This window comes from Mirounga leonina, unplaced genomic scaffold, assembly GCF_011800145.1.
Source record: "Mirounga leonina isolate KUSES-001 unplaced genomic scaffold, KU_Mleo_1.0 Mir_173, whole genome shotgun sequence".
In the NCBI taxonomy this organism is placed as follows: domain Eukaryota; kingdom Metazoa; phylum Chordata; class Mammalia; order Carnivora; family Phocidae; genus Mirounga; species Mirounga leonina.
This window is the reverse complement of record NW_023270447.1, coordinates 46382306-46396514: the sequence shown is the minus strand read 5'-3', so window position 1 is coordinate 46396514 and position 14209 is coordinate 46382306. Positions and strand designations below refer to the sequence as shown.

At 35.5% G+C, this 14209-nt stretch overlaps 1 protein-coding gene across 1 annotated transcript in view; it reads left to right on the top strand.

Annotated features, from left to right (window-relative positions):
• Window positions 1-14209, top strand: part of HOOK1 (hook microtubule tethering protein 1) — a 63153-nt gene that overhangs the window by 44692 nt on the left and 4252 nt on the right. The window contains exons 13-21 of the mRNA XM_035018427.1: window positions 552-639; window positions 719-779; window positions 2755-2895; window positions 4687-4780; window positions 6458-6492; window positions 7075-7157; window positions 8000-8100; window positions 11130-11231; window positions 12621-12689. Of these exons, the coding sequence (XP_034874318.1) occupies window positions 552-639; window positions 719-779; window positions 2755-2895; window positions 4687-4780; window positions 6458-6492; window positions 7075-7157; window positions 8000-8100; window positions 11130-11231; window positions 12621-12689 (774 nt within the window). The remainder of the gene's footprint in view (window positions 1-551; window positions 640-718; window positions 780-2754; window positions 2896-4686; window positions 4781-6457; window positions 6493-7074; window positions 7158-7999; window positions 8101-11129; window positions 11232-12620; window positions 12690-14209) is intronic.

The window sequence follows — 14209 nt, the reverse complement described above, 5'->3', positions numbered from 1 at the left end:
CCCATAAAAGTAAAACAGAGTGAACCCTAATGTCCTTTAGTTAATAATAGTGTATCAGTATTGGCTCATCAGTTCTTCCAAGTAACCACTAACTTTACCTCACTTGTTACTCAGGACACTTTTGCAAGGGTTATGTATCTGCACTTCCATATTGATGATGTGGATACTAAAGCCAAAGAGTCAAATAACTGACTGTAGGTGATATAATAACTAGGAAAAAGTGAGACTGGAGTTCAAGCCATGATCTATTTGCCTCCAAAGTCCATGCTTTTTTTTTTTTTTAATTACTCTGCGGTTGCACATTTGTACTCCATTGCATAATTACATCAGTTTGGTTCAAAGATAAATTATCTAATGGGGAAATTAGAAGATTTATGTTATATCAAGATTATTTACGTGATTTATGTAAGGGAAAATTACCTCTTAGCACTGAAACTAAAATGTCACTTTTAAGCAGCAATTATGAAATTAACTTAAGATAAATTATTATAAGCATAAATTACATTTCTGGTGGGCAAAATTAAATATTTTGCTAAACAATTCTTTTTTAGAGACTAATAGAACAACGTGATACTCTGAAAGAAACAAATGAAGAGCTTCGATGTTCACAAGTACAACAAGATCATCTAAACCAAACAGGTGAATTTTGTTGGATTTAGAAAAGTTTTTTTTAATGGTAGAAATACTGAAATGTTAATCTTTTGTTGTTGTTGTTTAGATGCATCTGCTACAAAAAGTTATGAGAATCTTGCTGCTGAGATTATGCCAGTGGAATATAGGTAAATTTGTTTTTATTAATTGATAATCTATACTTAATATTAGAAATATGATTTCTTTCTAAAAAAATTATTAGCCTTTAGAGTGTTCCCTTTTATGAGTCATGGAGCTCAAAATTACTTTGTCTCATCTGCTTGAACTTCTTAGATTTTTTTTTTTTAATTTTTTTTTTTAAAGATTTTATTTTATTTTTTGACAGACAGCGAGAGAGGGAACACAAGCAGTGGGAGTGGGAGAGGGAGAAGCAGGCTTCCCTCTGAGCAGGGAGCCCGATGTGGGGCTCCATCCCAGGACCCTGGGATCATGACCTGAGCTGAAGGCAGCCACTTAACGACTGAGCCACCCAGGCACCCCTGAACTTCTTAGATTGTTACTGCTACTACAGCAGTTTTAGAATTTATTAGAAGTAAAATTTCACAAACTAGATGAATAAAATATTCTAGTTTTTATAATATGACTTTTATTGCGTTGAACTTCTTTTCCTACCCATAAACTCAATGGAAAAACTTTTTTATACCTGGCATTCACATCCACACAGGTGAAACTAATAAGAGAGGAGCTATGAAGAATAGCAGAAGGATTAAACAGAAGTTAAATAAAATACAAATTTTAGAGTTTCCTTTTAACCAACTTTTATCGTGGTATCTTACTGCTATGTTTGCTTCTAGGTATTTGACTAATCTGGTATCTTTTCATGGTTTTCCTTTCCTTTTTGTGGTAACAGTTTTATTTACTACTTCAGACTCTACTCTTAAGCAGATTTATTGAGATATAATTCACCCATTTAAAACTGTCTGGCTCAGTGGTGTTTAGTGTAGTCATAGAATTGTGCAGCTCTCTGATTTGAGAACATTCCATTCCCCCCCAAAAAATACCCTGTGCCTCTTAGCAGTCATTCCTCAGCCCTGCGTGCCCCCAGGCTCCAGGACTAGGCAGCAGAGAATCAACTCTTTGTCGAGTTGCCTGTTAACGGAATTTAACATACGTGAGTCCTACAATAGGCAGCCTTTTGTGACTGCTTTCACTCAGCATATAGTTTGCAAATATGTTAATTTTCATTTTGTTCAATTTTTTGTTGTTAAGACAGAGCTCCTTACATGCTGGACTGGCAAGCAACTTTTTAGTTGTTAATATTCAGTGATATTAATGTCACTTTAAAAACAGCCATTTGAAAAAAAATAGCCGTATGCACTGTATTTTAAAGTCATGATGTTGCCATTCAGAAGAACACAAATTGAGATTAAATGAAATTAGTTGCTTTTAAGAAATTGCATTTAGGGGCATCTGGGTGGCTTAGTCAGTTAAGCATCTGCCTTCGGCTCAGGTCATGATCCCAGGGTCCTGGGATCGAGCCCCGCATCGGGCTCCCTGCTCAGTGGGAAGCCTGTTTCTTCTTCTACCTGCCACTCCCCCTGCTTGTACTATCTCTCTCTCTCTCTGTCAAATAAATAAATAAAATCTTAAAAAATGCATTTAGGGAGGCAGCAGGTAGGAGAACATCACTTTTTTATTTAATATCATTCCTATCATTTGCATTTTAGAAAATGTGTATTTGTAAACTTTTAAGAAAAATTTTTTGAAAACAAAAAAACCTAGAAGTAGTCATATGACTGTCATCATAAGAGTATATTTAAAATATGAAACAAACTGATTTCTTAAATCTATTGCTTTTAATGCATATATTTTCTGAGATTATGCTATAGTGAATAGCATCTAAGTTACCAGTAAAATAACTCTTTTCTTTTGGAATTTGCATAATATTTAATGATATATAATATAATACTTACGCTCTGAAAAATTTATTACTTGTTTTTTGAGACAGTCTTACAATGTACATAGTTTTTTCTTAAAAAATTTCAGAAACATTTTTAAATGACAGTTATTGAATGAACAGGAATTTTCTAAAAGTTCACAATGTAAAAAAATGTAAAATGTACATTTAAAAAATTTAAAAACAAACTTGCTTTTCAACCTCAGGGAAGTGTTTATTCGACTGCAACATGAAAATAAGATGCTCCGCTTGCAACAGGAAGGCACTGAGAATGAGCGTATTGAGGAACTTCAGGAGCAGCTGGAACAGAAGCACCGCAAGATGAATGAACTGGAAACCGAGCAAAGGTGACACACAGTTTTGTAATTGACATTCATAGTGATTCCATTAGCTAGCCACGTAGTTAAAATAAGTAGAATTTAAAGAAGTTTAAATTGTTGTTTTCAGCCTCTCACTTCCATTATTTTAGCAGACTTTATTTTTTTTAATTTTTTTATTTTTTAAAGATTTTATTTATTTATTTGAGTGAGACACAGCGAGAGAGGAAACACAAGCATGGGGGGTGGGAGAGGGAGAAGCAGGCTTCCCCCCGAGCAGGGAGCCCGATGCGGGGCTCGATCCCAGGACCCCAGGATCATGACCTGAGCCGAAGGCAGATGCTTAACGACTGAGCCACCCACACGCCCCTTTAGCAGACTTTATTACTGGCTGCTTTTTCTTGAATTTCATTTATATGTTTTCACAATCCACAGAAAATTTAACAAATGGATAAATGACAGTCTGGCTTTGGGCTGCGGTCTGTACATGGATAGAACATAGACCGTGCAGTCAAATTTGAGCCCCATCTCTGTTTAAATGTATTAGCTGTTCTGTCCTGGGCAAGTTAAACTCACACTTGGTGTCTTCAGCTATAAAAGCAAATGGTGTACTCATCTGATAGCAATGAGGTGCACAAGAATTAGAGTATTAAAAATATATAACAGTTGATATAGTGTTCACTATATGCCAGGCACTTTTCTAAGCACTTTTTTGGTATTCACTCAGAAATCCTCACAAAAACTCTATGAAGTGAGAATTGAAATTATCTCTTTTTTATGGATAAGGAAGCTGAGGTTGAAGGAGGCTAAGTAACTTGTCCAGAGTTACAAGCTAGTAAATTTTCACTCCCACATTTGAACTTTCTGTCAGTCTGATTCCTGAGTCCGGACTCTTAACCACTGTGCCAACTTGCCTCTTATAAATAGCATATTTTGTTATAAAACTATTTGATTTTATTTGACCAAACTTTATTAGATCTTAGAGACCACCAGGAATTTTAGATACACTTGAACCTTCTCTCTCAAACTTGTATATATTGTATTACATCAACATTTTAGCTTTCTGAAAGGACCAGATTTTACTATCCTATCCAGTTCAATATCAGCACTGGAGATACAAAGTTTCACCTTTTAAAGAGTTACTATAGGAAGATAGACATATGAATAATGATTATATTATGTGATACCTGCAATAGTGGAACAGTGGAGTGTTATAATAGGCAGGTGTGTTAGGTCATATATACATGAAAAGAGACCGTCAGATACTCTCTCTTGCTGGTAACCTCAGCGGAGGTAACTCTTAAGCAGGGTTTTAAAGAACAAGATTTTGCCAAGTTAGAAATGTGCCCTAGTTGCTAGTGTTAGTCTCTTTAATTTAAATAAAAAGTTATGAAGAAATGGTTGGGAAATGGTGGCCTTGGTCAATACACTGTGAAATCCGAAACAAGAAGAAGAAACCTAGTTCCCATTCATTAAAGATAAAAGTATAGGAAAACTGAGCTACTTTTCTGATTTTCGTACCAGCGAGGACAGTGCAGAATTGATGTGCTTTTGCAGCTGGCACACAAGTATCTGAAATTTTTAAATGTGGGCATATATACGTCCATGATAAAATGTCTTCTTTTTTAAAAAGTATTTTCTTGCAAGTAGCCTACTGTACTTACACTATATGTTATACCTAGCCACAGACAATTGTTGGGCATTCATCATTGCTATTAAATGCAGACTTCATGTGTTAAATTGCACAAATGTACCTTTATAGATCCATAACTACTTTGACTTTCAACACAAATAAATACATATGATTCATCTTAACAATAGGCTGAGCAAAGAGCGTATCCGAGAGTTGCAGCAGCAGATTGAGGACCTCCAGAAATCTTTACAGGAACAAGGCTCCAGGTCTGAAGGAGAAAGTGTAAGTAACTTAAACATTGTAATAATTCTGCTGTGTGTGGACTCTCTGCCATAGGTCCTGATGGCCAAATTAGTCCTGTATTTGAAAGTGCTACCCTTATCTTTGGGGGTACCCTCGAATACCGTATATATCTGCATAACAGATGCAGTGATTTTGCCAACTTGGAGCCTATAAATTAATCGTATGTATTGGAAGGTGATTTCTATCTGTCCTACTTCAACAGCTACACCTGAATTCATGGTAATTCCTGTTTGAGAGCATGCTACGAGTGAGGTCTTCACAGCTCTTTTCTCAGGCTTGAGAAAAGTTCTAGTAAGAGTAGTCAGCAGTCAGAATTGAGAAAATCTAACAGAGAGGAGAGAGTAAGACAATGATTTCTACCAAAGAGCGTCAAAGAAGTGGATCATACCAACCTCCAAAAGACAGAAACCTTAATGCAGTTTTGAAGACATCAGTCACCCCTTATTTCTTCCCTCCTTGCGAGCAGACTTATGGCCTCGCCATTTCTAATGGGCTTTGATGGCAAACATTGTAGGGGACAGATAAGAGGACTCAGCAGAGCTCGAACAGCCCAAATCTGAATATACCTAGCAGTGTGTCTGTAGTTGGATCTCTGTATGCAGAGGGGAAAAGAAGTAACAGTGGAGGGAGGGAGGCATTTAACTATAACAACAACAAAAAGATAGGGCTCAATGTACATTAGATACTGGGTAGATACAATGTGAGGTGGTTGTACCTGTGTTGATGGGGGAGAGAGCTATTAAGAATAAGTAAAGAGATGAGAAAGAAGACTGAAAGGGTTGTGTTTCCTCTCTGTCTTTTATATGCTTTATATGATTTTCTCTTTTTTCCTCGGGGGCTTGGAAAATAGAAATCGTCTCATGCATGGCGGCATCTCGTATGTGCATATATACGGTATTGTAATCTCTCTAATACAAATATTTTTTCTAAGCCACAGTAGGGAATACTTTTAAAATGGGATCTATTTGGGGGGAGTACATTTTTGGATTGCAGTATTTTTAAAGGTTTTATGTTTCTCTTTTTAAAATGTATTAGTGTCTGAGTTATATTTCACATTATATGTTTTAAACCCTTCATTTATCTATTCAGTAGATGATCTTGAACTAGCCTTGCAATTTAAACTCCTGCTTTTTAAGGAGGAAGTTTTATGTCTTAAATTTCATTTTTTAACAAAATCCACTTGCTCTGTTTTGATGTTAATATTAAAGTGCTTGCATTTGTAATGATAACGCTTTATTATAAAGATAATTATTTAAGTCTATTCTTCATTTAAAGGCCTAAAATCTTAAAATTTATATTTTAAATAATGATTTTTAAATGTTTGATACTCCTCAGTATATCACATTCAGCTTTCATTTGCTATTTTTCTTCAAGTTTAAATTTTATTTTCATGGTATTCAGAAATATGAAGCATTTTTCTTTTTTTACTATTGTACTCATCCTTCTTTCATTTCCTAACCTCCTTTCCTTTCCCTTTGAAGTAAAAAATACCTAAAATTTTATGTTTTTACGAGTATGTTATTAGAAATACAAATTTTTGAAACATTTACAGTTTTAAATAATACACTTCAAAAGGAGATAAAGAGATTTTGATGTCTGGAAAATTTATCTTTGTCACAAAAGTTATTTTACAGCAACTTTTTTTAATTTTTATAGTCCAGCAAACTAAAGCAGAAGTTGGAAGCTCATATGTAAGTAAAACTGATATTTCATTTCAAATATGCAAGGGGAAGGGTTTTAAAAACTTCTAAAGTTAAAAAAAAAAAACAAAAAAAACCTTCTAAAGTTAGTATCCTTTTCTGATTTTGTTTATAAGAAAAATCCCCTGATGGCAATTGAATGTTCACTGCTGCCACCAAGAAGTGAAAAGAAAAATGTTCTAAAATATTCAGCCTGCCTGCCAGTGATCCCAGATCCTACATTTTTCAATCACTAATGTCATTTGAAGGGTTTACAAAGCAGACAACTGTCACAACTTGACTGTGTGGGGATGTGGGATGTTTAACCAATAAAATATTTCCTTTGACTTTCTTAGGAAGCAAGGATGGCAAGGGGAAAAAATTAACATTTTTAGCACCCATCATGTGCCAGGCAGTTTACCTTCTCACAGCAACCCCTATAATATTTGGCAGGTATTACTCCCATTTCACAGGTGAGGAGATTCAGGATCAGAAAGGGATTTGCCCACAGTCCACAAATGTTATGTGGCAGAAATCAGTTTTCATTCTTAGGTCTGTTTGTTTCCAAAACTCCATGCTCTTTCCACTACTTAGGGAAAAACTAACTGAGGTCCAGGAAGAATTACAGAAGAAACAAGAGCTCATTGAGGATCTTCAGCCAGATGTAAACCAGAATGGTAGGTATTTGTAAAAACCTGGATCAGACTACATCTAAGGACTTGCCCTTTTTAGTTGAAGGATGCAAAGAACTATGTATAAGTTTCTGGACATTCCATAAATACATGCATTGCAAATAAGAACCATGGTAATTTTTTAGTGATTTAAGTAATTAATAAATGATCTAATCTTAAAGCAAAAAAAAATCTAATAAAATGAACTGATTGATATATAGGAGTATCAAACATTGTAAAATATAGTAGAATTAATACTATGGAAATGTAAATAAAATAGTGTATAATCAAAGTAACCTTTAAACATTGTGTAGAAGGCATGCTTTATTTTATAATGATGGTTGTGATTACGTTGTAAAGTGTATTTGCTCATTGAAACACTTGAGAGAAAGGAGAAAAATAGCTGGATAAAGCAGATTTAGATATTTTTTAAGCAAGAATAATATGAAATGGGCGCCTGGGTGGCTCAGTTGGTTAAGCGACTGCCTTCGGCTCAGGTCATGATCCTGGAGTCCCTGGATCGAGTCCCGCATCGGACTCCCTGCTCGGCAGGGAACCTGCTTCTCCCTCTGACCCTCCCCCCTCTCATGTGCTCTCTCTCTCTCTCATTCTGTCTCAAATAAATAAATAAAATCTTTTTTTAAAAAAAAAAAGAATAATATGAAATGATCGAGGATGTATTGGTTATAGTTCAAAAGTTTTAGATAAGAATTCATTACAAAGTAGAAATAAACGTTACTCTTTTAAGTTCTCTCATCAGTCTTTAGAAAAAAATATAATAAGTACAGTTCTTGTGTGAAGAGGGAGTATTTTAAATTGGTCATGTTTCATTTCCTTTTCAATAATAGCACAAAAGATCAATGAACTTGAAGCTGCTCTTCAGAAGAAAGATGAAGATATGAAAGCGATGGAGGAGAGATATAAAATGTACTTGGAGAAAGCAAGAAATGTGAGTGACTGATCTTTTGGAGCCCAACTCTTCTGACTCAGGTTCTTATTAAGCCAGTTCCGCCTGTGGGACTGTTCCTCCTCTCTCTGTGACATGTCACTTTGCTCCCTCTTCCCTGCCTTGCAGGCCAGTTTTCATGCTCTCTCACTCTCACTCATGAGCATCAGGTAAAACAAACACAGGGCTTTATTGGGACAGTTTTCAGCAGGGACTGGAGTGACCTCATTAGGGGAGATGACTATTAGGAAGTATGGAACCTTTAGCTCTTAAAGTGAACATTTGCCTTTTGTGAAAATTTAGCTCTTCAAACTTGTTTAAAATTGTTTTAGCCTTCAGTCTAGATTAGACAGTTAGGCACTATTCTGATGTTTACCAGACTAATTTTTTTTTCCTTATTTCAAACTTAAATATCTGTAAGTACTATTCTAATAAAATCTTTTATTTCCATGAATACTGCATATTTTCCTAATTAATTATAAGTATTCTCTCTTAGAGAATGTTAATATACTTTTTTCTAGTTATTGAATAAAAGGATTATATGATGAAGCTTAAAAATGCTGCTAATATGTCTGTTCTTTTTATGTTTAAGTTTTATATTTATTAAGTTGTAAATAGTACCTGCAGCAATAGATAAACCTCATGATCTCAGGGCTTAAAAGGTGGAAGTTACTTCTTGATCACAGGAAGCCCATCCTTCAGTGGGGGAGGGGCTCTGTTCCATGCAATCTGCCAGAGCCCCCAGCTGACGACAGAGGCTTTGCCTTCTTGAACATGGCCTTCCCAAGCTCACTCGAGATAGTCCGGCCGGTAGACAAGGGAGGCCAGCCTAGACTGCACTGGAGGAGATTTGTGATGGGGCAGCCTGGGAGCCGTGAACCACTTTCACCCTCATTTCAGTGGGCAACTCAGGCACGCAGCTTCTAGAGAACCCTGGTAAACAAAGGCAGTCAGTCTCTGCCACAGTCCAGTTTCTCTCAACTACAAAAGTATACAAAAGTATAAATGCTCTTAGTAGAAAACATAAAACATAGAAGGGTTCTCAGAGATAACTGCTATTAACTTTTCGGTGTATTTTCTTACCAGAGCATTTTTTTCAATGTATACTGTCTCCGTGATTGCTGACCACAATACAGACCACACACACACACACACTCACACACACACACACACACACAGTTTGTATGATCATAGCACATATGATTTTAAAAGTTAAAACACATTTTAAAAGTTAAAATAATTTCCTCATGTTATATAAATGTAATTTAATACTTATTGAACACCTGTTATACTAAGCACTGGGAATACAGCAGTAAACAAGACAGACACTTATGGAGCAGACTTTGCAAAATAAAAGAATGGCTGTATGATACTCAGTTGAGTGGGGTATATCATAATTGACTTAGTCATCATCATCCTGTTGTTGGAAATAGTGCATTTCCATTTCTTTTTTCTTCTTGCTTCTAGAAATAAGACTATAGGCAACATATTTATACAGAAAGCTTGCCCCTTATTTTGGTTTATTATCTTAGCCTTGTTCCTAGGTTAATGGGTCAAATGGAAGTTCTAGGTCAAAGGATAAGAAAATTTTAAGATGCTTGATACTTATTTCTAAATGATATTCTAAAAGGATTACAACTAAATAGACAAAGCACTGACAATGAATACCATATTCTTGTCATCATTGAGCACTATCATTTAAAAAAACAATTGCTTTATAATAAATATGATTTCATTTTTTTACCTTTATGTTATTTGGAGGGAGAGTTAATTATAGTAACATAATGTCCATGATAGAAAATTCAGAAAATAGTGAAAAGTCACAACCATACTTTTTATCACCTAGAGGTAACAAATTATGATGTGTCTTTGTAATTAAATTATGATTTAAACTCTGCTTTTATAATGTGAACTCTGTGAGGGCAGGCACCGAGTCTCCTGTATCCCCACGTGCCCCCACCAAGTGCCTGCCATATTCGGCACTCAGCAAATTGTTCTGAACGAACTGCAGGAATGTTTAGCATATTACCTTTTAGTCTTTTTCCTTTACCTCTATAAATATAGGTGAAATCTTCCTCTTTAAATAATTTTAAATCTTTGTTAATAGATTTGTAATTACATCATACAGATGATCTTATTATTAGAAATTTGTTTTCGTTCCTGACATACACCTGATATTTCTGAGTTAATTTCTTGTTATTCTGCTGGCTACATAGTTTGCTTGAGTCTCTGAACAACATTCTGATTGAATATCTTTTACCTAAATGTTAGTAATTTCCATAAATGTGATTGAGCCACCCTCTGGTTTGCAGATAAAATCACCAGTTTCTATTATATTGATCTCATATATTGAGTTACATTTAACTAGATAATGGTAGTAAAAAGATTGTTGCTATGAATTTTTTGTTACTTTGTATAATCAGTAAGTTCCCATGTAATTATCAAATTCATTTTAATTTAAAAAAATACTCATCATATAAATATGAAAAGTGTTATTTCTTTTCTTTTTTTTTTTTTAAAGATTTTATTTATTTATTTGACAGAGAGAGACACAGCAAGAGAGGGAACACAAGCAGGGGGAGTGGGAGAGAGAGAGAAGCAGGCTTCCCGCGGAGCAGGGAGCCCGATGCGGGGCTCAATCCCAGGACCGTGGGATCATGACCTGAGCCGAAGGCAGACGCTTAACGACTGAGCCACCCAGGCGCCCCGAAAAGTGTTATTTCAAGACCTTAGTGCTCAGAGCTTAATAAGACTAAATTACTGTCTGAGTACCAAACCTGTAGGAAAGGAAATTTTATTTTGGGAGAGGGATCTTTCCATTTTTGTACTGAAGTTTGATACCATTGTACCTTTATAGAGTGCTATTTTTGTTATTCAAATTTAATTGCCAAATAAGCCATAGTTAGTACCTGGATAATTTTACTTCCTGGATAATTTTCCACTTTATTTACAGAGATGCTATAGACAATGTTATTATATTTCAATACTTGATAAAATAAAGTAGATGTAAAATATTTTTTTTCTTTAAACAGGTAATAAAAACTTTAGATCCCAAATTAAATCCAGCATCAGCTGAAATAATGCTACTTAGAAAGCAGTTGGCAGAAAAAGAGAGAAGAATTGAGATTCTGGAGGTAAAATTTTCATATTCACACATCTCCTTTTAATTATCCTGTGTAACCCTCGTGATTAATTGCTGTCATGTATCTGCCGTAAATGATCAAGTCTCACAAGAGGTTGGTTGAGGTCAGAAGTTAGAGATGTCATGTTTTAGCACTCGGTGTTTATTACAGAGTCTCGCTAGCCCATGAGATTGGTCTCTGCGAGTGTATGTACTCTGCTGCTTTGTATCTCTCTTCCCCACAACAGCCAATCATGTGGATATCCCTTAGTGTCTAAAAGAGTTCTGCTATAATATTAGCTCCTTTTCAAATTATGTGGATTAGAGTTCATTCAGAAAATATGAAAGAAAAAAAGAAAGAAAGAAAGGGAAAGAAAGAAAGAGGGAAAGGAAGGAAGAAACCAAACTCACCTTTTAAAAAAGGTACCGTACTCAGTTAATCAGATTTTCTTTCTCTTCTCCTGTTCCTCACTTGAACCTAAGTAAAGCTCCTTAGTTGCAATTCCTGGGGGGAAGAAAGTGCTCACAGAATCCAGTAAGCCCTTGCACTAAAATGGCAGTATTGGTTACTAATCATGCACAGCTATGTTAGTGATGACACCTCATTAACTAGCTGAGTCTTCAAATTTTAGAAGTTATTTTTGTGCTAATGATATCATTTTTACTACTTGGGTTAATTATGTCACTCTGGAATTGTATGTTCATAGATTGGACATGTTCTGGTTTCCTTTGCAAAGTGTTTTATATCATATATATTATATCGAGATGCTCATGATACAAAAAGCATACAAGATATGAGGGAGGCACATGAGCATCTTGCTGTAGGAACATTCAAATAGTTTAGTTTATAATGAGTCAACTGTATCTGGTGCTCAGTGAAATTACAAAATTTGCTATATTTGAGGAATTAAATAGATGTCGAGGGTAGTGTGCAAATATGGCCACAGGCAATCTAGTAGACAGATCACCAAGAATTAAGAGAGAAAAATTTGTGTTAAGCTTTATAGAGATTTTAAAGGATTTTCTGGGATATGTTCTACTATATCCTCTTTCTCCTTAGTTTTGACTCCTCCATAGGTGCAGCTCTGTTTTGCCATCTAAGACAGTTGTTACATTCTTCTCTAGATGTAGGGGACAGTAGCATGAGAATCACCAGTTTCATGTTTGTTGTTTTATTGAACATTTCTCAGTAAAATTTTTGAAATAAATATTTACTAGTCATGGTCTTATTCTTTCTTAAAGGCATTGTGCATGCATTCTCCATGATTCTGCTCAGATTTTGACTGCTTTATGCCACACAGTGCATTTTTTAGAATTCTCTGAGCACAGTGAAAAAATGATCCCATTTTTGGTAGTTTCGGTTTATTTCTGGGATTTTGATAGTCCTTGTATCTTTTTCCAGAGTGAATGTAAGGTAGCAAAATTCCGTGATTATGAAGAAAAACTCATTGTTTCTGCCTGGTACAATAAGGTGAGTTGACATTCAGCCAGTGATTGGATGTTGTACTTATCAAACATTTTGACCATGAACCATAGGAGGAAATACATTTTATACCACAAATCAGTACCTGTACATGTTTACATATGTAACTGAACAGAAGTTACCCTGACTGTGTGCATTGTACTCAGGTATCTCCTGTCATAGTCTCTCTCTCTCTCTCTTTTTTTTTTTTTAACTTTGGTCATACTTAAAATTGTATATTTTAATTTAATGTTTTTGGTTGATTTTGATCTTCTCAAAATAAGTAAATTGATTTTGTGACTTCATCAACCTTAGTTGATACACATGAAGCACACATACAACAGTTCATAAATATTTCAAAAATTGTCTTGAGTGAAAAGACTTAATTTGAGCTTCATAGGTGTTTCTGTAGAAATAGGAATATCTGTGCAATGCAAAATTAAGTGCTTCTAGTACTCAACATTTATTTTAACATCCCATAAAGCCTCTAAGTGTGTCTTTCACTGTTTTTTTAAAATCAGGAATATTCAGGGCGCCTGGGTGGCTCAGTTGGTTAAGCGACTGCCTTCGGCTCAGGTCATGATCCTGGAGTCCCGGGATCGAGTCCCACATCGGGCTCCCTGCTCAGCGGGGGGTCTGCTTCTCCCTCTGACCTTCTTTAAAAAAAAAAAAATCAGGAATATTCAGGGCGGCTGGGTGGCACAGTCGTTAAGCGTCTGCCTTCGGCTCAGGTCATGATCCCACGGTCCTGGGATCGAGTCCCGCATCGGGCTCCCTGCTCAACGGGAAGCCTGCTTCTCCCTCTCCCACTCCCCCTGCTTGTGTTCCCTCTCTCACTGTGTCTCTCTCTGTCAAATAAATAAATAAAATCTTAAAAAAATAAAATAAAATCAGGAATACTCTTCAGTATTGTCTGTCTTAACAAGGAGAGAGTAGTATAAAATTATTTGAAGTGTAGTTTATTTTGTCATCCTTACTCTCAGCAAGATGTTTTCAAGCGTTTCGTGATATATATGGTTCTTTGGATTATTTTAATCCACAGAGAGAGTAACACAGCCATTATCTACTTTAGCTGCTGCTTATTTAGTATGAGAGAATATCACTTTATGGACTCTGTCCATGTGTGGACCCTGTGCTTCACCACATAGAACTGGGTGCCCTGCTTCAAACATGCCTGCTCTTCTATGTCACTGTACTTTTTTCTGTGCTCTTTTCTTCCCTTCTCTATTTGGTAAAATCTGGCTTAATTTAGCAAGGCCATGAAGGAAATTAGAGGTGAAGTGTTCCCGGAACCTTCCCTCATGACTCAGTCATCCTAGTTAAGACTGGGAACATTATTTTCTTTGTTCCTCTGTAGCCTCTTGATACATAAATTATTAAAGATATTAGAGCCAAATAACACATTATTTATTCATTTTCTACCCGTTTCTTTTTTTTTTTTTAAGGATTTGGGGTTTTTTGTTTGTTTTTGTTTTTTTCTTTATTATTATGTTATCACCATACATTACATCATTAGTTTTTGATGTAGT